Below are 27,405 nucleotides of genomic sequence, written 5' to 3'. Positions count from 1 at the left end.
ATGTACGATTTTTTGGGGGGGAGGGGGGGGTACTGTTGTGGTTTATGGTAAAACTGCATTATACGCTATACAACAGGGATATTCCAAATTTCCACAGAGGGCCACATAGTAAAAAAATTAAAAGGGACACTTATTTTGCAAAGCAACACATGTTGATATGCTAAGATGCTATACTGTATATATTTCAGAAAAAAAAGGGCACCACCGCTTTATGATATACTATGTGAAAAGCGATTTATAAATATGAACTTTGGTCTTTATATCCCATTTTTCTTCAAATATTATTTTGATATTTCAATTTATCTTTGTACATTTTCTTTTCGAAATATTATGGCTTTATTACCACAGTATTTTGACTTTACACCCATAATATTATTACTTTTTCCCCAACTCTATTATTTTGATTTGTTTGTTTCTCATAATATTCCGACTTTTAATCTCAATTTCAATTATTTTTCAAATACCTTTCAGTACTGAACATTTTGGCTGATTTTTTCAAATTAAAATGTGTGCTTGAGCTAACAAAATAAAGATTAGAGCACGTTTGTAAATGTATTAGTTTCTTGTTTGGTTACAACTTTTTGTATTAATATTTTAAACTTATTCTAACTTATAAAATTACTGCAGACTTTTTTTTTCTTGTTATAGTTTTAGAAAGTGCTGCGGATTGCAAATGGCCCCCGAGCTGCACTTTGGACACCCCTGCTGTCTGTGACTTTACATGGTCCTCAGCGACGTCACAGTGTTTATGTATGATCATTTCCCTCATATTACGATGATTTTAAGCACCCGGTTTGCTTTTTTTTTTTTTTTTTTATCATATCCCATCTGGCATACTGACTTAAATGGAAACAAATTAATAACAAAAAAGATGCTAATGGCGCTAGCAGACTGGCTTCAATCAGGCTGAGGGCAAACAACAAAATATGTTCCAGAGTAATGTTAGCCTATTTGACAACAGGATACATCTAATGGTGCTCTAAAAGGGGTAATTAGCGTATCATTATCATATTAAATTACTGAAAAAATAACAGATAGCAAAATTATGAATGAAAAGGAATCCGGTACACCGACTGAAAACAAACACTTGTGAAAATCAGACTAACTGGTGTGTTCCTTTGACAAGAATGAATAAATGCTTAAATAAATAAATATCGCAACATCGTAGGACGTTTGTGTAGCTCTCAAAGGACGGTAGAGTGAAACACTGAAAATAATCGAATAATCGAACATGAAACTGACATGCTCACACTTTCTTTGAGGTATTTCGCTCAATGTGTGCAATGGCATGTTAAATAATTGCGTTATGACCGATTATGAGCGATCAGTAGTATTAACCCAGACAGTAAGAACGCACAGAATTGAAAGAAAAAATGTAGGTTATTTTCTAATAATTCATTCAAGAAATATAGTTGCATTAATTATTTGACACAATTGTCAATGGGTTTAAAATTACCTTTAAAGACAAAAAAAATTAGCTTTAGCAAATTAGCTCGTGTTTACCTGTTACACAGTCAAGCAAAAACTGTATAGTCCAAAAAAAAAAAATCACAGATTTCAAGAATAAAGTCGTATATTTATGAGAATAAAGTTGTACATTTATGAGAAGTAGTATTATTTTTATACTATGTCGTAACAGGCATTGCTTGAAACATCTATGAAAAAACGAGAGGAAGGTTTTCCTTCCTTCCTGAAGAGCTGTGCTCCATTTTACGACTTTATCGTCATAATATTATGACTTTTTTCTTGTAAATTTTCCGTCATTATTCTTGTAGTATTATGACTTTTTTTATTGTGAATTTATTATATATATATTTATGACTTTATTCTCAAAATCTTAGATTTTTTTTCAACCTGTAGTAGTACATGGCTGATTTTAGGACACTTTTAGGACACCATGGGTTGTTATGGGTACCACAAACCAAACAGGGTTCACCAAATATAATATGATACCAGTTATGGTATCTTTATGTAATCCCTAGTTAAAAAGCAAGTAAGGGTCAGCATCCACACATTTAACAACTTAACAATTCTCTTTGGATACACCTGACAGGAAGTAGTAAGTGTGACCGCATCATAAAAATCAGCAAACCAGAACATTCCTTCATTTGGACAGTTTGCTGATGACCCGAATTAGAGCACCGTTCTCGTCCTTTAGCCTCTGGTTGTCCGTCTTGAGCTCTGTTAAGACCTAGAAAAAAGCGTATCGAAGGAATGGTATCAGATTATCACAGCTGCATAAAGACTTACAATTAACGATGATTGTGGAACACAAAGCTCACGCAGCACCAAAACAAACTCGTTTGCTCACACTGAGCAACATGCTTCATGGTCATGGTACATGATCATGCAGTGAAGAAGGAACTTGGGAGAAGCCAAAGAGAGAAACAATAAGATGTGAGTTTCTTAATTCAAAAGGTCTTTTTGGTGAATTATATATAATAACCTTGAAATTCTGAAAATAAAGTCGTTAATTTACGAGACTAAAGTTGTAAATTTGCGCAAAAAATATGCGGTTTTATCAGAAAAAAAAATCATAATATTAAGACTATAAAGTCATAAATTTACGAGAATTAAGTTATAATATTATGTGTCAGAGGGGAAAGGAAGGAAGGACATCATCCTCATGTCTAATGCCTTCTCACGTCTCCTTTCCATAAACCTCCACTTCCACACAGAAAGCTTTTAGAACCTCCAGAATCTGCACCTATTCCAATATTTCCTTGGATTTTCAAAAACGTCTGTTTTAATTCACCCCACCCACAGCCCATCTCCAAGCACACCCACACACACACTCTCAAATGTTCCCGAAGACTTCCAGACTACTGCCGAACCCCACTTTTTTTTTTAATTAAGTCAGCATAGGAGTTAATAATAAGTGAATACACCCTTTGGAGAGCTACTGGTAGCTTGTGAGCCACTGGCTGGAAACCCCTGACTTACCCTGTATTAACTTTGGTACCATAGGTCTAGGTCTATTGTACATAGGTCGTTAGGTCGTTAACTAAGTGCAGACAATCTTAGCACAAACTCTCTAAAATGAAGTGTTCAGAGCAAACGTATTTCACAACTCACTTCCAAATGCGCTAACCTGTTTTCTAACAGGTCAGTTTTGTGACTTGAATAGATTGCCTAGGGGTTTGGGGATTGGGGTTTGACCAATCATAGTGGAGTAGGTGTTAAACAGACCGTTTGGGTCAGAAACAGGAAATTCATTGAAAAGCTGCAACAAACAGGTGCAGAATCTGGAAGATCTAGAAAATTATAGCTGCTCAATAGGAGTCCACGACTCAATACAAAAGGCCAAAAATGAGCATAATAGGTCTCCTTTAATATAATGGTGAGTAATGAAGCAGTGTCATCAAAAAACTGTTAAGATATATTTTGGTATGATATGATATATTTTATATTGTAACCTAACAGTTATTTTATGCACTGTTGAAAACGAAAAATACTGTCTATATTACATTTTTGATTTTGAGTCTATATTAAAACTGTTAAGATATATTTTGGTATGATATGATATATTTTATATTGCAACCTAACAGTTATTTTATGCACTGTTGAAAACAAAAAATACTGTCTATATTAAATTTTTGATTTTGAGTCTATATTAAAATTTTTGAGTCTTTGATTTTTTTCCAAAACCATACAATGTACCCATATTACCGTTATGCCAGAAGTATTTTAACAGAAAGTGTTATGGTCCAACAAAGAATCTTGGGAGATAGGAAAGAAGGGAAACATCGAGCCAAAAAAACAACAACAAAGACTACATATGAAGGGACCCGTGACTATCTTTGCGTGCCATTATGACGTCACTGATCTTTGAGGCATGTAGCCTATGAATTGGCACACAATTTATCGCATATGAATATATGAACCTTCCAACCATAATGGCAATTCTGATTGTGTTTTTACAAATATACACACACTTGGCATGTAAATATTGAGGTCTTAAATTATCAAATCTCAAGGTTTCCATAAAAAAAATACAATTTTTTTTCTCACATACTGACAATTGTCTAGCTTTGGTCATGTCTCTAAAAGGACAAATTAGAGTAGTGGGGAAGGTAAGAGTGCAGCAGAAGAAGATGCTATATTGGAGTTGGGGGGGGGCATAAGTGCACAACCTGCCTGAGAGGAGCACAGTAGAAGATGAGGGGGGCTGAGGAGGTGCCTGAAAGAGGGTTATGTTGCAGACGAAAGGGACATATGAGGAGGAGGAGGTGTGAAAGGAGAACAGGTGAATTCATAGGTCCTCTGTCTCCGGCATAGAGTCAGTCTCCGAGAGGCCCGACAGGGCACGCAGCAAGGCTCTGTTCTCAGCCAGGAGACGTTCATTGATGCTCCGCAAGGCCTGGACCTGAGCCAGAGCAGGGAAGGTCTGCACAGAGGAGGAGAGAGATACAAAGACGAGGAAGGACAGAGAAAGCGTGCAAGGAAGAGGATGTCGGTGTGCAAAGAACCCTTCACAAAGAAAGGACCTGAGGGACTCACAGGCAGAACACATGGGGGGGGGGGCTTCAGAAGAAATAGGAAAAGCTCAAACAGGCAAAGCAACTCAAAAGGGATTGCTTACATGCTGAAGATGATTTTAAGATCTTAAAACAATTAAATCCACATTTTAAAAAATCTCTATCCACTTTGGTTAAAGTTAATACTGAATTGTTTGTAATTATTAAAACACATGAGTTCTTCTTGGTTGGACTAGTTGACGTAAACCTCAGTGTAATCACTCACAAACACACACACACAGGACACAGATATGGCCTAGAAAGACGAAGAAGGAAGACATCTGGCTACCTTTTAAAACACAACAACACTGACACACAATTATATAAGCCATTTAAAGCAGGCCTGTGTTTGGTATAGACCAGGTCATGCATATAATGTTCATTTTCTGAAGAAATGCCCTTGGCAAGAGAAGGGAGCAGAAAGACAGTGTGACAAGAATTCTTGATGCTATTTGTCATTATAATCCTAGTATTGTGCATTTATGATATTATACAGACAATTTAAATTCAGTGAAACCTCGGTTAGTGTCATTAATCCGTTCAATCTGAACCATAGTCTTAACCAAATAATCTATTTTCCATAAAAAAATAATACAAATCCAATTAACACACAAAATGCTGTATTTTCTGGACTATAAGTCGCAAAAGGCCAAAAATGCATAATTAGGTAGAAAAAAAACATACATAAGTCGCATTTATTGTAACAGGGCTGCACGGTGGTCTAGTGGTTAGCGCTCAGACCTTACAGCTAGGAAACCCGCGTTCAATCCCACCCTCGGCCATCTCTGTGTGGAGTTTGCATGTTCTTCCCGTGCATGCGTGGGTTTTCTCCGGTTACTCCGGTTTCCTCCCACATTCCAAAAAAACATGCTAGGTTAATTAGCGACTCCAAATTGTCCATAGGTATGAATGTGAGTGTGAATGGTTGTTTGTCTATATGTGCCCTGTGATTGGCTGGCCACCAGTCCAGGGTGTACCCCGCCTCTCGCCCGAAGACAGCTGGGATAGGCTCCAGCACCCCCGCGACCCTTGTGAGGATAAGCGGTAGAAAATGAATGAATGAATGAAAAAAAATAATCCAAATCCAATTAACGCACAAAATACCGGTTACATACCGTATTTTCTGGACTATAAGTCGCTCCGGAGTACATTATTAGGCAGAAAATAATGCATTAGGTAGAAAAAAACATGCATAAGTCGCACTGGCGTATAAGTCGCATTTTTTGCGGGGAATTTATTTTCCAAACTACTTGACCATAACAGACATTACGTCGTCTTGGAAGGCAAGTTCTAACAATAACAGAATAGAGAACAGGCTGAATAGGTGTAAGATATGCTAACATAATGCTTATTCAGCTACACGAAAAAAAATAAACATGAACAGAAAAGTCCAGTGTTTATGTAACATAAACAGTTTTTTTCATTTATAAGTCGCTCTGGAGTATAAGTAGCAGGAACAGCCAACCTATGAAAAAAAGTGTGACTTATAGTCCGGAAAATACAGTTATTTTTTTTTCAACTGAGTAGTGTTTCTCAATGTATCAAAAATGTTTTTTTGGCTCTATTCTGGCTTATTTTGCAGCCATTGGCAGAGATTTGTGGTCTAACTGTGTTAGTAGCAAAGAACTAAACAGTCAACCATTGATGACATCACAGATGGCAGTGGAGCTGGGGGGACCAAGACTTCTGGTTCTGGTTTCCATGCTAACACAATGCTATCAAAAAACAGTGACGTTTTGTGCTAAAAAACATGTCACTTAATCAGTGTATTAATACTACAGCAAGACCTGCACCACATTGTACACTCACTGAAAAATGTACACAAACCAAGGCAAAATTTTATCGTATGCTAACCGAGGTTCACTGTATTTCAATACAGCCCTGACAATTGTGCGATCGTGACAAGGTGGGGTGCTAATAATACTTTTGTGTCCACACGTAAACATGCCCGAGACTGACGTGACGTGGCAAGGCAGGTGTCTCAACTCAACTCATGGCCGCCACTCACCATCCCTACCCCACACCCTTCAGGGTTGGTACCCACAACGGAACCGCAATGGGGGGTCCTGCTGCTGAGGGAACCATGAAAACATCTGTGTGAAACATCTGCTATAATGTCTAGTAAGCTACTTATCTCAATCTTGCTCTATTAGATGAATATCTATCTGGAGGAGCTACAGTATCTATATTCAACTATGACAGGGGTGGGCAAACTACGGCCCGGGGGCCACATCCGGCCCGCCAAGTGTTTGACTACGGCCCGTTCGTTCTTTCCAAAGTATTTCATTTAAACTCAACATACGAACTGGCATCATGGCTTGAGCCAACCTTTTGATGGTTTTATCAATTTTGTTGTGTGGTCTGTGGTCTGTTGTTTACAAAGTGCTCCTGAAAAAAGGGACACAAGCATAATGATAATAATAATAATAATAATAATAATAATAATAATAATAATAATAATAATAATAATAATAATAATAATAATAATAATAATAATAAATTTTAAAATATTTAAATATAAAATATTTAAATATAAAATATTTAAATAAAAATATTTAAATATAAAATATTTAAATAAAAATATTTAAATATAAATATAAAATAATAAATAATAATAGCAGATTGCATGACACTTTTACAGATACAATAATACCAGGTGGACTGTTACGTGTAAAATATATAGTCTGCCCCCCCGTTTTGTTAAATCAATGCGGCCCGCGAGTCAAAAAGTTTGCCCACCCCTGAACTATGAACATAGATAATGAACATGATAATGCTCATAATGATAATGCAAGGAAAGCTTATATTGAAAGGCCTGCACTATTTGTACCTTTGTGTCTCTTTGTGAAGTGGAACATACTGTCTAGAACAGGAATGTCTCATAAAAGCCAGTCTTTTGCCTATTGGATATTACATGATATTGAATATTAGATTCATCCCCATAAGTAGGATAAGCATAGCTGGACTCCTGCATAGCTTGACAGGAAGTGACCTAACGTGATGGTGAATAAGCTTTTTAACCTTCTCTCCTTGACTGCTCCGAACCCCACCTGGCCAACTATGTGGACCACACTTAATGCATGTTGATTTGGCTTGCAATGGAACGGGCTTGGATGGGGGTGTGCACCTTTCTCATTGTGGCATTGGATTAGACATCACCAGTATTAAAAGACACAAACAATAAAAGCTATAGATTTGCATATACTGACCTTCATCTCGTCTTCCATGCCTGACACCCTTTTCTCGAGGGCTTGCTTTTCCTGTTATTAAAAAAAGCATAGTAAGAAAGGGGAAGAAATTTGAAGATAAAGAAATAATCACCTATCCAATAAGGCAAAGGGTTATGATGAAATAAAATAAAACAAGGCTAAAAAAAAATACCTTTTTCTCAGCTTCAAGCTGAGAAGATTTCTCCGATATCTTTTCTTGCTTCTGCAGAGCAGAGCATTGTTGCATTGTCACACGATAATTGTCAAAACAGTTAGTCTGCGCCTCCGTGCTTAAAATGACAACAAAATGATGAAATCACTACCTGAGTTACTTTCTCCAACTGGCAGCGAATGTTGACAAGTTCTTGTTTGCTGTCCTGCAACCTGGACTTGAGACGCTCATTCTCCTGTAGCGCTTCTGCGTACATCTAAGATCAAGATTCATGTCATTCATGTTAAATTTATGTTCCAAGTCAGAGGTTTGCAAACTTTTTACAGTCATGTACCTCTTAACGATATTTGACCTGAAGCCATGCATACTTAAAAAAATAGAAACGTTATTATGTTATTCATTCATTTTCTACCACTTGTCCTCACAAGGGTCGCGTCGGGTGCTGGAGCCTATCCCAGCTGTCTTCGGGCGAGAGACGAGGTACACTCTACTGGTGGCCAGCCAATCACAGGGCACATATAGACAAACAACCATTCACACTCACATTCATACCTATGGACAATTTGGAGTTGCCAATTAACCTAGCATGTTTTTGGAATGTGGGAGGAAACCGGAGAACATGCAAACTCCACACAGAGATGCCCAAGCGTGGAATCGAACTCGAGTTTCCTAGCTGTGTGGCCTGCACGCTAACCACTTTGTGCACCGTGCAGCCCACTTTGTTATTTCATTCATTCATTTTCTACCGCTTCTCCTCACGAGGGTCACAGGGGGTGCTGGAGCCTATCCCAGCTGTCTTGGGGCAAGAGAGGCGGGGTACACCCTGGACTGGTGGCCAGCCAATCACAGGGCACATATAGACAAACAACCATTCACACTCACATTCATACCTATGGACAATTTGGAGTCATGAATTAACCTAGCATGTTTTTGGAATGTGGGAGGAAACCGGATTCCCCGGGGAAAATCCATGAATGCACGTGGAGAACATGCAAACTCCACACAGAGATGGCCGAGGGTGGAATTGAACCCGGGTCTCCTAGCTGTGAGGTCTGCGCGCTAACCGCTCAACCGCCGTGCAGCCTCTTTATTATGTTAATTACCTTGAAATGTTGAACATAATTCATTGGTTCATTCATTTTTATTAATTCTGGGTGAAAAATGTGGGCTTTAATTTTGTAGACCAGGCGCAGGCGCACCCACACCTCCTTTCCTCCCACCTCCCACGAACACAGCCGAGTGTAATCTTAACCAATCAAAGGAATTCCTCTCATTGCCTTTAAAACGAACATCAGAGGCCACAAGTAATCTGTTCCTGACAGTTACATTAAACACAGCAGCAGGCTAATCCGGGCATAGTGCTTGTTATCCACCTGCATTAGCTTTGATGGTACAGTATATTCTCGGTATCTCCTGACAATGTGGACACCTCCCCTGGTGCGCTGATGCTGGACCAAATTACCACTGTGTGTGGTGCGCCATGCTCAGCCACGTTGCGCCACGCTGCGCCATGAAATTAGAGCCCATTTTCTTATTGTTGTATGAGTAAATAGCATGTGCATTTACTGCAAGGTGTTCAGGCGCACTCGTAATTTCGAGTGCTATAGGCTGCAATTGTTTTTTTCCTTTTTATTCACGTACCCCCCATGGTAATTGACGTACGTGTAGCCCACTTTGGGAACCACTAATGGAAGTATATGTGCTCTCTCTGTGGGTTTTCACCTCCCACAATGCATTGTTGTGAATGTGAGTGTGACTTTCAACCAATGTTACCTGGGAATTTGAACCCTGCAGAAGTAGATTTTTTACCTTCTTGTAGTCTTTGCTTGTGGTGTCTTGCTCCTGCTTATTCAGAGAAGCCAGTCTGGTCTCTCTGCGGGTGTAGGAACTGGTCCGGCCCAATTTATCTGCCACATTATCTCCACTGGAGTCGTATCTGCATGCAAGACAGAGCAGATTACTTCATTTGGTGGTTTGACCTGAACAACCATATGTATTCATGAAAACATTATTAGTGAATATATACTAATATATAATATAATACAACTTTTTTTCATGTACACAAAAGTCCTATCTTTCTCTAAATATGTGTTAGTGAGCATTCATAATTCGTCCACTTCACAGGTGGGGCATATCAAGATGCTGATTAGACAATTATTGCACAAGTGGGCTTCAGTTGGCTGCAATAAAAGGCTGCTCAATATGCCTATGCAGTATACTATGCTGATCCACAGCATCCTAAACATACTCAACGGGTGAGTATGCCGGTCATGCAAGGAGTGGGATGTTTTGAGATTACAGGAATTGTGTATAGATCCTTGCAACATGAGGCTGTGCATTATCATGCTGCACCTGTTTTACATATGGAATGAGCCGTGGTGGCGATGGTGTTACGATATGAGCAGGCATTTGTAACGGACAACGAACACAAGTGCATTTTCTTGATGACTTTTTGAAGGCACGGAGATATTGAGATGAGATCCTGGGTCCCACTGTTATGCCATTCATTGACAACCATCGCCTCATGTTACAGCATGATAATGCATGGCTCCAATACAATTCCCGAAAGCTGAAAACATAATTTCTTTCATGCTCACTGGACATGTCAGCCATTGAGCATTAGTGTGAGATGCTCTGGGTTGGCATATAAGGTGTTTCAGATTGCAAATGGTCAGATTCTTGATAGTTTTTTAATCCCCCGGCATCCTCCAATACAGTTAAACATGAATGTTAAATGGCCTTTTATTGTTACCAACCTAAGGCACACTTAATAATCAAGCTGTCTAATCAGCACCCTGATACTGTATGTCATATCTGAGGTGGATGAATTATGAATACTCACTAGCACAGCTCGAGTTCAACTCTTAAAAAATGACAGGGAAAACAAAAATGTGTTTATATACTGTATATATACATACATATATACACACATATATATATATACATACATATATACACACATATATATATACACACACACATATACATATATATATACACACACACATATACATATATATATATATACACACACATATACATATATATATACATATATACACATACACATACATATATATATACATACACATACATATATATATATATACATACACATATATATATATACATACACATATATACATACATACAGTGAAGAAAATAAGTATTTGAACACCCTGCTATTTTGCTATTTCTCCCACTTAGAAATCATGGAGGGGTCTGAAATTTTCATCGTAGGTGCATGTCCACTGTGAGAGAGATAAACTAAAAAGAAAAATCCAGAAATCACAATGCATGATTTTTTAACAATTTATTTGTGTGATACAGCTGCAAATAAGTATTTGAACACCTGTGTATCATCTAGAATTCGGACCCTGAAAGACCTGTTAGTCTGCCCATTAGAAGTCCACCTGCACTCCATGTATCATCCTGAATCAGATGCACCTGTTTGAGGTCGTTAGCTGCATAAAGACACCTGTCCACCCCATACAATCAGTAAGACTTTAACTTGTAACATGGCGAAGACCAAAGAGCTGTCCAAAGACACCAGAGACAAAATTGTACACCTCCACAAGGCTGGAAAGGGCTACGGAGCAATTACCAAGCAGCTTGGTGAAAAAAGGTCCACTGTTGGAGCTATCATTAGAAAATGGAAGAAGCTAAACATGACGGTCAATCTCAATCGGAGTGGAGCCCCATGCAAGATATCACCTCGTGGGGTCTCAATGATTCTAAGAAAGGTGAGGAATCAGCCCAGAACTACACGACAGGACTTGGTCAATGACCTGAAAAGAGCTGGGACCACCGTTTCCAAGGTTACTGTAGGTAATACACTAAGACGTCATGATGTGAAATCATGCATGGCACGAAAGGTTCCCCTGCTTAAACCAGCACATGTCAAGGCCCGTCTTAAGTTTGCATATGACCATTTGGATGATACAGAGGAGTCATGGGAGAAAGTTTTATGGTCAGATGAGACCAAAATAGAACTTTTTGGTCATAATTCCAATAAGCGTGTTTGGAGGAAGAAGAATGAAGAGTACAATCCGAAGAACACCATCCCTACTGTGAAGCATGGGGGTGGTAGCATCATGCTTTGGGGGTGTTTTTCTGCACATGGGACAGGACGAGTGCACTGCATTAAAGAGAGGATGACTGGGGCCGTGTATTGTGAGATTTTGGGGAACAACCTCCTTCCCTCTGTCAGAGCATTGAAGATGGGTCGTGGCTGGGTCTTCCAACACGACAACGACCCGAAGCACACAGCCAGGAAAACCAAGGAGTGGCTCCGTAAGAAGCATATCAAGGTTCTAGCATGGCCCAGCCAGTCTCCAGACCTGAACCCAATCGAAAATCTTTGGAGGGAGCTCAAACTCCGTGTTTCTCAGCGACAGCCCAGAAACCTGACTGATCTAGAGAAGATCTGTGTGGAGGAGTGGGCCAAGATCCCTCCTGCAGTGTGTGCAAACCTGGTGAAAAACTACAGGAAACGTTTGACCTCTGTAATAGCAAACAAAGGCTACTGTACCAAATATTAACATTCATTTTCTCAGGTGTTCAAATACTTATTAGCAGCTGTATCACACAAATAAATTGTTAAAAAAATCATGCATTGTGATTTCTGGATTTTTCTTTTTAGTTTATCTCTCTCACAGTGGACATGCACCTACGATGAAAATTTCAGACCCCTCCATGATTTCTAAGTGGGAGAAATAGCAAAATAGCAGGGTGTTCAAATACTTATTTTCTTCACTGTATATACATACATACATACGTATATACATACATACATACGTATATACATACGTATATACGTATATACATACGTATATACGTATATACATACGTATATACGTATATACATACATACGTATATACATACATACATACGTATATACATACATACATACATACATACATACATACATACATACATACATACATACATACATACATACATACATACATACATACATACATACATACATACATACATACATACATACATACATACATACATACATACATACATACATACATATATATATATATATATATATATATATATATGGAATTTATGTATATGGAATCATTCACAATCCTTGTTAAACATGAGCACATACTTTTTCACACTTTTCTGTGCATTACAATGCAATAAAACAAGTTAATATGAGCTAGCTAACAATCGGGAGAACAGCTATTTTGACACCAAAGCTACTCTGGAGTAATGCTACCTAATGGTGCTAGTACTGTGAAAAGTTTTGAAAAAGTTAACGTGCACTTATTGTGGCAATAAGGCAAGAACTTGGTCAACTTTGATATTCCATATGCTAGCAACAAAACAAGAGGACAGACTGATGCAGTGGATACCAGCTTTCAACTTAAACCCAACGACATCGCTACAAAGACTCTGGAATAGACTCGTTTTTTCCTGAGCGTTTTTTTTTTTTTTTTACATTTACAATTATTTTGAACTCACCACCAGCTCAACGGGGAGCACACATCTTGTGCTGACAGATACAGCTATTCCATCCGTCGGCATCCCAATAAGAGCATACATTGTAAGTAACTGTCTTGTTTGTTTATGTTTCACTATCTCCACCTGGGGGAAGCAAGCGTCATAAATTGTTGACGGAAGTAGCGTTAGCTCTGATCAACGGGTCTGTGAAGTCTGTGAAAGACGTTCAGGTAATGTTTTAAATCATCAAAATACAGCAAGATAATGTAAGTACTACGTGTTGTACATCAATGTACTTATTCTTGCATGATCACAGCATGTGTATAAAACGATAAAATGTTGTTTTTTAGAGGGCTTTGTAGTCAAAATAGGTGTATCCCAATGACGTGCATTGTTAGCCAGCTTATATTAACTCATTTTCCAGTGTTATATATATATTCATGTTTCAGATAAGGATTGTGAATGAAGTGCAGTTCCCCTTTAAGAATAGTACAAAAAATATTTACCTTGAAAGTCTGTCATGCTGAAAAACAAAGAAGAAACAATTTAATTGGGGGTCATTAAAAGCACTGGAAACAATTTGGCGTGCAAAGATCCAGATGTATCTGTTAGATTAAAGAGGAAATATTTTCCATTCTGAGAATAACCCCCAGGTGAATTATCACAGCGTGCATAGCACACTGGCGGACTTCAGCACTGTTATGGTTCATAAAGGTCAAACTTTGCGGGTTTGGCTGATTCATCTGTGCAAAAGGATGACATCATGATGGAATCAGAAGCAATCCGATTCCCAAAACATGATACCAGAAAGGGTTTTTGCCGGTGCCGCAAACATGGCTGCCAAACAGCATGATGTGATCCCAATTTGAATTTATTCCCTTTTCACAAAGGAATTTAAAGTCTGTCATGTTGTATGTTTTCAGTGATGGCATCGCTGGACTGTTTTAACAACGCTCACCTCTTCCAAAAGATTATTGATGTGACAACCCAAAAAAGGTGTACTGTAGAACCTCCCTCAAGAGAACCTGAGAACATATGTGCACTCTAAAAAATTATTCAGAGTATCTGTTGACACCACTTGATTTAATACATAAATGCAATGTAAAAAATGTAATTAATTGATTTAGACAAACTTTCTAAGTTGCTAACTTTATTTTTTTATGTTATGTTCAAATAATAATGTTGGCTACTACATGAACTTAATTTAGCATGTCATATACACTCAAATTTTATTGTTGGTGAGCTTAAAACAAAATTCAAGTTGCCATGACTTAATAAAATTAGCTTGGTAACATAATATATACACACAGACATATATATCTATATCTATATATATATATATATATATATATATATATATATATATATAAAGTTACTGCTACTTAAAAAGCTGTGTACATTGTTATTATAATTAAGTAGACAACAAATTAAACTACTTGAAAAACTACTAAAATGATTAAGTCAGTTGACTTAACATATTTCTTTGAGTTACGAACTTAAAAACTTGTCCCTATGACAACAATTATTCAGTAAGCATTACTTAAAATAAGCTTTGAGTGAAGAAAAAAAGCTCATTTGTGCAATGCAATATTGTTTGTTGGTTCAAAGCCATTTCAAATTAAGTTGTCATAACTAAGAAAGACTAATGGAAACTGCTGCGTTGATTTTTTTTGTTGAGGCTAAACATTTATTTTATGAGTGTGGATATTTACGATCTTTTTAGTTGTCAGAGTGAAGCCCTGCTGATCCCTCATTCTTCTAAGATGTCTGCTGGGGGCTTATGAACCTTAAACCACTGATTCAAACGCCAAGGAACGGATGTGAATAACATTAACAGCAACACACCTTGCACGGGATGAATTGATGTCTAACCTTTATTGACACGCTCAGGGACATTTAACATGGCGTCCATGGAGGTATTCGTTAGCGCTTGTTTACACAACCAAATCAGCGCCGCGTGTCCTTATGTGGTCATGCGTTTGAAGAGTTGACCAAACACAGACCTCCACCTCTCCAGGGAGCCCCCCCCCCCACACACACACACACTTTAAATCTTTCAATGTCGGATAAAAGAAAACTATTGAGGAGATTTAGAGCACATCCATACCTCCAATAAAAATGTTTTTTAGCGGATATAGTTTGTGGTTTAAATACTCCAGTGTGGTACACCATGTACACAGAGCAGCGGACAATGGTAAAAAAGGTAAAGAGTAAAAAAAAAAGGTAAAAAAAAATATATACATTTATATATTTATTTAAATTATTTATTTGTTTATAATTTTAACATTTTATATTTTTAAGTTAAAAAAATATATATATTTTTTCAACATTATTTAAAAAAAACTGTATTATGGAAAGCAGGAAGTGAACAAATGTAACATTTACTGATTGTAAAAGTACCAGATGGAGGAGTAGGATTTATATAGTTACACATCTTCAGCAAGACGTTGAAGATATCACCTCGTACTTCGGTACGGGACAAAAAAAAAAAAAAAAAAAAAAAACAAGAACAAAAAAAAAACCTTAAACTATATTAGGAAAGCAGGAAGTGAACGAATTGTGAGTCAAACATATGGATATTTCATCAAATATGATGTATTTTTTGCCCAAATTACACATCTTCAAGCATTAAAAATAGCGTTCAAAGACGTTGAAGATATCACCTCGTACTTCGGTACGGGACAAAAAATTAAAAAAAAAAAACTTCAACTATATTAGGAAAGCAGGAAGTGAACAAATGTAACAGTTACTGATTGTAAAAGTACCAGATGGAGGGGTAAGGATTTAATAAGCTTTGCTTCTTCCTACTCCTTTTGGACATGTGGAACTGTGAACTGATTATGTGATGCATTCAATTGTAATCTGATGCATGTTCAAATGAAATAAAACCATTACCATTAACATTAAGTATCCATTTGTCTCATTGGTTAAGTCTAAGCAGAGCAAGGCTACATGAAACAAGTAAAATATGGTTTCTCGCATTATGAGAACGTCACATTCAATGCTCATTTAGCTTGCAGTGCATTTGTGTATTTGATGTACACTCAAACCAAACATTCACCATCCAACACAAATCCTAAGTGGAATAGTCAACAGCGAATGAAATCACCCCAAAGGGACCCTTCACTCTTTTTTGTTGCCCTTTCTGTCAGCAACATATGAACGTATGTTGGATTTTATTGTTGGAAAATGTGACTTCAGCGATTGATGGCCTCCTAAGCATTTGCATAAGATGATACTGTACAACATTGTGGCAAAAAATCAATCATGGAAAATGAATGTGTGACGTTTTATCACATTTGTTTCGCATTTTTGAGACACTTCTATTCAAGAAATAGCGACTGTGTCTGCAACAAAACCATCTGTATCTCAGTGTGACTGCTGTGACGCATAATTCCACTCTCTGTCTCTTTAAAAGGCCACACAGATGCACACAGACATTAACACAGAAGCCCACTGAGACTAGCCCACTTAGAGTGAGGAAAATAACAGGAAATTACACAGGGAAAGTTGTCTTTTTTTTTCTACAAAGTGAATTCAGTAGAGCTGAAATGGCATTTTAATAAACTAATTTGGTGTGTCGTGAGAGTCCCATTGTACATGTAACTATGAAGCGGCGTGAGAAAAATCAGAGCGTAAATGTAATCTCACAGGATGATCATTAAAAAATGCGCTCCAATTAGTGTTTCGGCAAAGATACAAATTTTGGATTTTCAGGTGTTAAGAAATTTTAAGTGAGTCTTCACTTTAAATCTCCTGTCAAGTTTATTAATCCGCCATTAACCCATCAGGATAAACATTGAAGCTTTCTTTGGATTTAGGAGAGGAGATGGATTTGACAGCTTTCCTGCTTTCTTAATATATATTTTTTTGTCCCGTACCGAAGTACGAGGTGATGTCTTTGAACGCTATTTTTAATGCTTGAAGATGTATAATTTGGGCAAAAAATACATCATATTTGATTAAATATCCATATTTTTGACTCACAATTTGTTCACTTCCTGCTTTCCTGATATAGTTTAAGTTTTTTTTGTTTTTTTTTTGTCCTGTACCGAAGTACAAGGTGATATCTTCAACGTCTTTGAACGCTATTTTTAATGCTTGAAGATGTGTAACTTGGGCAAAAAATACATCATATTTGATGAAATATCCATATTTTTGACTCACAATTTGTTCACTTCCTGCTTTCCTAATATAGTTTAAGGGGTTTTTTTTTGTTTTTGTCCCGTACCGAAGTACGAGGTGATATCTTCAACGTCTTTGAACGCTATTTTTAATGCTTGAAGATGTGTAACTTGGGCAAAAAATACATCATATTTGACGAAATATCCATATTTTTGCTCACAATTTGTTCACTTCCTGCTTTCCTAATATAGTTTAAGGTTTTTTTTTTGGGTTTTTTTTTTTTTTTTGTCCCGTACCGAAGTACAAGGTGATATCTTTAACGTCTTTGAACGCTATTTTTAATGCTTGAAGATGTGTAACTTGGGCAAAAAAATACATCATATTTGATGAAATATCCATATTTTTGACTCACAATTTGTTCACTTCCTGCTTTCCTAATATAGTTTAAGGGTTTTTTTTTTGTTTTTGTCCCGTACCGAAGTACGAGGTGATATCTTCAACGTCTTTGAACGCTATTTTCAATGCTTGAAGATGTGTAATTTGGGCAAAAAATACATCATATTTGATGAAATATCCATATTTTTGACTCACAATTCGTTCACTTCCTGCTTTCCTAATATAGTTTAAGGGTTTTTTTTTGTTTTTGTCCCGTACCAAAGTACGAGGTGATATCTTCAACGTCTTTGAACGCTATTTTCAATGCTTGAAGATGTATAATTCGGGCAAAAAATACATCATATCTAATGAAATATCCATATTTTTAATTTTTAATTTTAATAAACTAATTTGGTGTGTCGTGAGGGTCCCATTGTACATGTAACTATGAAGCGGCGTGAGAAAAATCAGAGCGTAAATGTAATCTCACAGGATGATCATAAAAAAAAATGCGCTCCAATTAGTGTTTCGGCAAAGATACAAATTTTGGATTTTCAGAGGAGATGGACGGTGGATTTGACAGCTTGATTTACAAAGACCTCATAGTTATCAAGGCTAAAGAAAGAAAAATGTGTCATTCTCATGAAGAAAGGTTCTTACTCTGTAGCCTTTGTCAGTAGCGGATGGAGAGGGTGGGGGTGAGTCGGTGAGTGACCTCCTGGTACGAGTCAGGTCTTTGGTGCGAGTGAAGTAGGATGACATCTCCTTCCTGTACAGCAGCTTCCAAATCTCCCTTCCAAATAACAACAGATGCAAAGATTCCCTCAAGCACCGGAGCCCATGGTGGCGCTCCAGGGAATCCTCAGGGAAAACAGTTGTGAGCCCACTTTGGAAAGACTTCTTGCTCCTTGTCTTGTTCCAAACTCCAATACTGAGCCAGTAGTTAGAAAAAGAAGTAAACTTTTGACACAATGGTGTAGTTTCTTCAGGCTGGTAACATAGATTCCGGTAACATGTAGAAAAAACGTTTTGCTGCCTTTTCATGTGATCCCCCAAAAGTTATACTCTCTTCATCTGCTTTCCTCTCTCTCTCTTTCTCTCCTCTCCTCCTCCTTTCATAGCTCTCCCAACCCTCCTCTCCGCTTCGCTTGTCCACCAAGATTTCTGTGGCGTCCTGCCAGGATCTCTGCACAGGGACGCGCCACTGAGGCCTAAAATTGTCCATTTAAGCGCGGGGCTGCACGGAGGAGGAGGTGGAGCACAAAGCAAGAGGCAGGAGTTTTTGTTTTTTTTTACCCAGCAGGGGCTATAAGAAGGTCACCTAAGGAGAGATATCCGCAGCCAGCAGGTTACCAAGTGATGGAGGGGGAAGTACTGAGTCATGTTTACCCCCTTCAAAATAAACTTTACTTTTAATCAGTCATAATTTTTCAACATGTATAAATAAGTATGAATATAATGCCCATTTATAGTGTTTCCTTTTGGAAGATACACTTGCAAATTTAATGAAAAATCTACTGAAAGGGATGAAAATGACCTTGGTAACTACTTCAGAGAAGTATTTGAACAATTGTGAGTACATACAGTGGTGTAAAACTGCAGTGACTCATACCCAAAGCTGTTTTGGAGAAGAATCATACTCAAAATGATGCAGTGCAGTTGAACGCCACTGCAAACTACAAACTCACTATATAGTATATATATATACTATATACTATATGAATAACTAAATACCTGTATATTATACAGCCATGTGGAGTCAGATGAGGCAGGTGAAACACTGCAAATATTGATAACTGTTAATATTAATATTTGTCCATTTAACTCATTCATTCATCCCAGCTGTCTTCGGGCGAGAGGCGGGGTACACCCTGGACTGGTCGCCAGCCAATCACAGGGCACATATAGACAAACAACCATTCACACTCACATTCATACAATTTGGAGTCGCCAATTAACCTAGCATGTTTTTGGAATGTGGGAGGAAACCGGAGTACCCGGAGAAAACCCACGCATGCACGGGGAGAACATGCAAACTCCACACAGAGATGGCCGAGGGTGGAATTGAACCCTGGTCTCCTAGCTGTGAGGTCTGCACGCTAACCACTTGACCGCCGTGCCGCCCTGTCCATTTAACTGTATGAGAAATGTAATTTTTGCATGATTTTAGTGTTTTTTTCTTAGGTGAATTTGCATATTTCCTGATCAAATACAGGATAGAAATCCAAAATGATGAGGCGGCTGAGAGCGTCAATGAGTAAACGGACATACACATTGGAGAAAGTGATGCTTCCCTTGCATATCTTATTTTGTTTTAGTCAACATGCCTTCAAAATTATATTTCAAATGTGTCTTCAACCATAATGCCTTTAATATCAAACTATTCCTTAAAACTCACACACACACACACGAGTGCACCCATAGTTTGCAGCTTGGCCCGTTGCTATCTTCCTTATATAGTGAGGTTTGCATGCGGACGTCCTTCCTCACTGTTTAGGGCAAACAGATGCATCGGAAAGATAATACTTGCCAATGCCAAATGATGGAGAGAATATGGAGATGAAAGCGATGCCCAAAGCAAGATTCATTCTTGTATAAAAGCACGGGGCCGATAACTTGTACTGTTTTCATTTCCAAATCTGAATAACAGCAATGGTATTCATTGTGTATACAGAGAGTGAAGCACACTGTTGGCTGGTGCAAACTATTAAAAGTTGCAGCTGGAGTGTCCCCGGGTTGACCTCTTTCCCTTTTTCTACAAATGAAGTATTTCAATATACAGTAGAGTAATAGTAGAGTAATTAGTTCCAGACCCAACTGAGATGAGTAGGATTCCTTATTTATAAATTGTCTGTTTTCCTAGTTAGAGCATAGAAAACCTTTACAGAGCTTTTACATACAGCATTTAATATTATTAGAGCCCTCCAGACATGAAATAACATGCCTATAGTCATATTTACACTCGTATTACGCAATATAGTAGATATAATAAAAGTAAATAAGCCAATTTAGGCATAAATAAGATGAGGGGAGCAGAGTGAGTGGTGGACAGGAAGTGACATTGGGGGTTCAGAAGGGAGTTTCATCTTGCTGTGGATTATGGCTGGATTATGAGAGATAATTCAAACCTACAATAAAAGCCTGATGATCAAATCCGGTAATTGTGTGTCTTACCGAACATTATAGTACCATTACTGACACCTGTTGACCAGTTAGAATACTACATACCTTGGTAATGGTAATGGTAATGGTAATGGTAATGGTTTTATTTCATTTGAACATGCATCAGATTACAATTGAATGCATCACATAATCAGTTCACAGTTCCACTTGTCCAAAAGGAGTAGGAAGAAGCAAAGCTTAGTAAATCCTACCCCTCCATCTGGTACTTTTACAATCAGTAACTGTTACATTTGTTCACTTCCTGCTTTCTTAATATAGTTTAAGTTTTTTTTTATTTAAATTTTTTGTCCTGTACCAAAGTACGAGGTGATGTCTTTGAACGCTATTTTTAATGCTTGAAAATGTGTAATTTGGGCAAAAAATACATCATATTTGATCAAATATCCATATTTTTGACTCACAATTCATTCACTTCCTGCTTTCCTAATATAGTTTAAGGGTTTTTTTTCGTTTTTGTTTTTTTTTTTTTTTTTTGTCTCGTACCGAAGTACGAGGTGATATCTTCAACGTCTTTGAACGCTATTTTTAATGCTTGAAGATGTGTAATTCGGGCAAAAAATACATCATATTTGATTAAATATCCATATTTGTGACTCACAATTTGTTCACTTCCTGCTTTCCTAATATAGTTTAAGGTTTTTTTTGTTTTTTGAAATTTTTTGTCCCGTACCAAAGTACGAGGTGATATCTTCAACGTCTTTTTTAATTTGTTCACTCCCTGCTTTCTTAATATAGTTTAAGGTTTTTTTTGTTTGTTTTTGTTTTTAAATTTTTTGTCCCGTACTGAAGTACGAGGTGATATCTTCAACGTCTTTGAACGCTATTTTTAATGCTTGAAGATGTGTAATTCGGGCAAAAAATACATAATATTGGATTAAATATCCATATTTTTTACTCACAATTCGCTATCTATTCAACCACAAAACAGCGGGATTTATTCAATATACTTATTGAGTATATTTTTAAAAACCATTATAGAATTAAGCTGTTATGTTATGAATTCATTCCAAAAGATAAAACGAATACTACCATAGGAAGAAATGTAAAGGTCACGCTCTGAGTTACAAAGCACGACAGGTCGTTTATGATCCCATAGTTCCTGTTTTGACGCTCTTATTTTGTATTTACTTCCTGCTTAGCAATGTTCTGTGTTTTCCTGAGCACCTGCTGCTCTTTTTAGTTACTCATCTATTTAGTTCAGGTGTGCGCTCCTTGGGTCTTGGGTCTTATGTTGCGAATGCTCATGGTTGGATTTTACCTTCCGTCCGGTATTATCTTTTGCCCACACATACAGTATATAATACAATAATCCCCATGTACATACTGTAGGCGTTCATGCAGACGTGATGACATCACTGAACACGACCAAGGTGGCTGAATCCATCTGCACCTGTCCTCTTTGTTACCAAAAAGCTATGTGGAAAATGTACCGGGATCAAAGGGGAGTCAAACAGAGGTCGGTGTCGGTAACAGGCATCCTGCCACTCTCCCGCCGAAGCCTGGCTGCGATTATCACAGACAGATATAGTCCTCTCAGTAATGCTGAGAGACTCTCATGTTACCATTGCCTGATCTCTGTTTCTGATTCCACCGTGGAGAGCGGCTGATCCTCTGACCCGGAGTCAGCAAAGCAAGGAAAGCACTTTCCCGTCATACTGCTAGGGGACATTTAACCAAGTGCTCTTTGACACAGTCCTGCCAGCCTCATCCCTCACTGTCTAATCATCTTCTTACCAGGCTGCGGCAACCGGGGGAGGAATCCGTGCTGATTTTCAGGGTCAAAGTTCACTCACACAGTATCAGCTAAGAAGGTAAAAGTAGCGACGGGGGTGGGTGGGGTGTGCAATCCCGCTTTCCAAGGATCAGACTATGCAGAGTGCCTGCATTTGGCCCAATATGGTATGGAATGCTGAGACACCTCAGCCATGTGATGCGAAGAAGCAAAGCCACTTTTAGAGGGAGGGGAGCTCGGTCCTCTGTGGGATGTTAAGCGGCAGACAACGCTTCACATCGACAGTTGCAGTGTATCTTCAAATATTGCATCAGAGCTTAGCGGCCTTTGAAGCGCAGATGCCTTTCGGCTGACAGAGGCACCAGGGTGAGAATGAAGAATGAAGAACGAAGGCCACAATGACAAGGAGTCATCTCAAGCTGTGATAATGTAGTTTGGTGGCTTCATATCATTTGTAGCGGAACCCTGGATATTAGTTTTACTTTGTCAATTAGAACTTAAGTATGTCATATGTAATATTTTCTCCTCGAGGGCCTTTAATCTGTATTTGTATTCTCAGAGAATTGGGAATAATATTTTATGCTGTGCTTGAACGAGTAAAGCAAAGCACCACGACTCCCTCTAGTGGTAGTGACACAAAAACGCATCCGCTGCTTTATTTTTTTCATTTTATTTTTTGTCCTGTACCGAAGTACGAGGTGATATCTTCAACGTCTTTGAACATTATTTTTAATGATTGAAGATGTGTAATTTGGGCAAAAAATACATCATATTTGATGAAATATCCATATTTTTGACTCAATTCGTTCACTTCCTGCTTTCCTAATATATTTTAAGTTTTTTTTTTTTTTTTTTTGTCCCGTACCGAAGTACGAGGTGATATCTTTAACATCTTTGAACGCTATTTTTAATGCTTGAAGATGTGTAATTTGGGCAAAAAAATACATCATATTTGATTAAATATCCATATTTTTCACTCACAATTTGTTCACTTCCTGCTTTCCTAATATATTTTAAGTTTTTTTTGTTTTGTTTTATTTTATTATTTTTTGTCCCGTACCGAAGTACGAAGTGATATCTTCAACGTCTTTGAACACTATTTTTAATGCTTGAAGATGTGTAACTCAAGCAAAAAATACATCATATTTGATTAAATATCCATATTTTTGACTCACAATTTGTTCACTTCCTGCTTTCCTAATATATTTTAAGGTTTTTTTTTTGGTTTTGTTTTGTTTTATTATTTTTTGTCCCGTACCGAAGTACGAGATGATGTCTTCAACGTCTTTGAACGCTATTTTTAATGCTTGAAGATGTGTAATTTGGTCAAAAAATACATCATATTTGATGAAATATCCATATTTTTGACTCACAATTCGTTCACTTCCTGCTTTCCTAATATATTTTAAGTTTTTTTTTTTGTTTTGTTTTGTTTTATTATTTTTTTGTCCTGTACCGAAGTGCGAGGTGATATCTTCAACGTCTTTGAACACTATTTTTAATGATTGAAGATGTGTAACTCGGGCAAAAAATACATCATATTTGATTAAATATCCACATTTTTGACTCACAATTCATTCACTTCCTGCTTTCCTAATATATTTTAAGGTTTTTTTTTCGTTTTGTTTTGTTTTATTATTTTTTTGTCCTGTACCGAAGTGCGAGGTGATATCTTCAACGTCTTTGAACGCTATTTTTAATGCTTGAAGATGTGTAATTCGGGCAAAAAATACATCATATTTGATTAAATATCCATATTTTTAACTCATAAGTTGTTCACTTCCTGCTTTCCTAATATAGTTTAAGGTTTTTTTTTTTTGGTTTTTTTTTTGTCCCGTACCAAAGTACGAGGTGATATCTTCAATGTCTAAAAAATATGCAATTGTAGCATTACCTCTGTATATGATTCTTCATGTCCATCCCAACCATGTTGTTTGCTGCATGTAAACTCTTCTTCTAACAGAGGGTTCTGATTTTCATCTCGCCACCTTCTGCCACCAGCTGCAGGTACACAAGTTCATCTATAAACATTTTTTCATGATCAAATACACAAACAAAAGAACTGACCTCTGAAGGAGTTGATGCTGGTGATGGAGGATGAAGGTCGGTCAGTAAACTCAGCTACACTTTGTAATGCGGCTCTGATGTTCCCCTGCTGTACAATCACAAAAAAAAAAACATGAAATGGTAATGTTGACGCGAGAAAAACATCTTCCTCACAAACCTCATCCATGTTGTTCCATCTTGACACAAAGGTTTCTATGCCGTTGTTCTCAACTTCCCCTTCCTGCAGCGACTCCTCAGAACGGCTGTTGATCTTCTGAGCCTCTTTTAACTCGGTCAGAGTCACACCCTGCAAAGAATTCACCCAGCTTTATGAGTCATGCACAAAATGCAAAAATGCTATGTAAAGCTAACTATAGCATGTAGCATGTGCTACCTGTGTTGACCTGCGGGTCTGTCTGGCGTGACGAGACTTTGCCCTCCTCTGAGATTCTGCTTCTTCATCCCTGACAGGTGTCAGATAAAGTCTGGGACTACAGCGTGCATGTAAAATATTCACATTAGAACAGGGGACTCAAACTCAATTTAACCTCACTTTAGTCACCTAATTTTCTCCTTATTAATAACAGCTCAGAACATGAAGGATATTTGGGAATTCTTCTCATCTACTCCTTGTAGTGCTTCCTTCCTTCCTTTCTTCCTTAAATGTTGGTTTATATTTCACAATGTATTTATTTATAGTCTATTATTAACTGAAAACCTGAATGGAAAGCTGGTTTGCCTGCCTATGCTGGGTTCACAATCTTCTCAGATTAACCATAACAACATAATGAATGCATAAGTGGGAATTGAACAAGGTACTCTTTCAAGTTTCAAGTGACTTCTCACCAGCAGAAGGCGCCATAAGAATTGTCAATTCATATATTAAGGGAACATTTTCACAGATAATATGCAATTACACTAATTGTGGGAATATTTTGACAAATATTTTGAAGACATTGAGGAGTAGTTAGTGACCAAAAAGTTCGGAATAAATAGATTAAAACGGCTGAGTATGATAATAATCAGTTTAACACATAACTTGGCCAAATTATGAATTATTTTGGTCTTAACTGTATATATAAAATGGAGTCAGCATAACGTCATTAGCAGTGCCCCCCCAGAGCAGAAGGGCTGAGCAATGATCAGTGGAGAGGTTTAGGTTTTCTCCACCCCCTCCTCTGCAGGCTTTTAGTGCATGTATTAGAGACACTCGGAAGCATCACTGAAAATCGACAAAGCTGGTCAGCAGCACACTCTGCTGAATCTACAGAATAGAGTCAGAGGGTGTGGACTCCATGACAGTGCATAATCAGAAGGATGAAAAGCCAGTAAGATACATGGGATTCTTGAACTGCACGAATTGCACAAATCATACATGAATATTAAATATTGCCAATGGAGCAGAAACACAAGTTGACAAGTTGGTCTACACAATACACCAGGAAACTACTAAGAATAAAAGGCTCTTTTTAATCATGCTACTCAGGAAGCCTCACTTCAGCACCAGAATACTATCGCAGCAGGAAATTGAACTTTGTCAAAAACAGAAGCTTTTGGGGCGTCCTGCCCCAATGGCTGGACGGGACAAAAAAAAAAAAAAAAAAAAAAAAAAAAAAAAAAAAAAAAAAAAAACAGAAGCTAGATTTGCAAATGACAAATTGAGAGGAAAGAAACCTACCTGGGGACAAAGGCCTGCATGCTCCTGAGCATAAGGTCTGCTAGTGAAACACTGCAGCAGTGATGAGAGGGAGAGATGGACGGAAACACGATATAGCGATGCGCGCACACACACACTCACACACACAAGCAAAATCAATTCTGTCATCCAATGCCAAATTCTATTTATTTATTATTATTTGTGCTTACTTGAAGCCTGCTTGTTTATATGTGACCTGTGATTGGCAAGCAACCAGTCCGCCTCTGCCTAACGCACATCGTCAACTGGGATAGGCTACCTGTAAACAGAATAAATAGGATAGGATAGGATGGATGTATGGACCTTAACCTTTAAGCACATACTGCAACTCGAGTCATAGACCAAGACCTTTAAAATAATAACACAATTTCAAGGGCCTCATTCAATTGCAATGCAATTATTTGAAACACTGTAAGAAAATATCACAATCATTTGTGATAAATGATAAATGTGGGCTGCACGGTGTTCGAGTGGTTAGCGCGCAGACCTCACAGCTAGGAGACCAGGGTTCAATTCCACCCTCGGCTATCTCTGTGTGGAGTTTGCATGTTCTCCCCGTCGTGCATGCGTGGGTTTTCTCCGGGTACTCCGGTTTCCTAAACATTCCAAAAACATGCTAGGTTAATCGGCGACTCTAAATTGTCCATCGGTGTAAATGTGAGTGTGAATGGTTGTTTGTCTATATGTGCCCTGTGTGATTGGCTGGCGACCAGTCCAGGGTGTACCCCGCCTCTCGTCCGAAGACAGCTGGGATAGGCTCCAGCACCCCCCGTGAGGATAAGCAGTAGAAAATGAATGAATGAACTCCTAGTACAAGTCTTCAAGTTCTTATGTTGTAAAGTGTGCTAATTTGTGCCAATGTTAACAAGGTTTTGTCAATGTTTGTCCT

At 37.8% G+C, this 27,405-nt stretch overlaps 1 protein-coding gene across 5 annotated transcripts; it reads right to left on the bottom strand.

Moving 5' to 3' along the window:
• Nucleotides 1–19: 19 nt before the first annotated feature.
• LOC131104946 (protein phosphatase 1 regulatory subunit 12B) lies at nucleotides 20–26,947 on the bottom strand. 5 transcript variants are annotated; one of them, XM_058052663.1, is made up of 13 exons: nucleotides 26,687–26,947; nucleotides 26,499–26,549; nucleotides 25,215–25,311; nucleotides 24,999–25,127; nucleotides 24,842–24,929; nucleotides 24,669–24,775; nucleotides 13,866–13,882; nucleotides 9,708–9,834; nucleotides 8,050–8,154; nucleotides 7,899–7,949; nucleotides 7,727–7,777; nucleotides 6,526–6,589; nucleotides 20–2,191 (listed from the first exon to the last, which is right to left on the bottom strand). In XM_058052663.1, exons 2-12 carry the CDS (start codon nucleotides 26,528–26,530, stop codon nucleotides 6,545–6,547), a joined length of 849 nt encoding a protein of 282 aa, XP_057908646.1. In that variant the 5' UTR covers nucleotides 26,531–26,549; nucleotides 26,687–26,947; the 3' UTR covers nucleotides 20–2,191; nucleotides 6,526–6,544. The 5 variants fall into 5 exon arrangements, with proteins under 5 accessions (XP_057908646.1, XP_057908647.1, XP_057908644.1 ...); XM_058052664.1 differs by having other exon boundaries at nucleotides 6,526–6,586; XM_058052661.1 differs by lacking the exon at nucleotides 6,526–6,589.
• Nucleotides 26,948–27,405: the final 458 nt, after the last annotated feature.

Source organism: Doryrhamphus excisus, chromosome 16 (genome assembly GCF_030265055.1).
Source record: "Doryrhamphus excisus isolate RoL2022-K1 chromosome 16, RoL_Dexc_1.0, whole genome shotgun sequence".
Taxonomy (NCBI): domain Eukaryota; kingdom Metazoa; phylum Chordata; class Actinopteri; order Syngnathiformes; family Syngnathidae; genus Doryrhamphus; species Doryrhamphus excisus.
The sequence above is the reverse complement of the archived record's forward strand: the minus strand, read 5'-3'. Positions and strand labels throughout refer to the sequence as shown.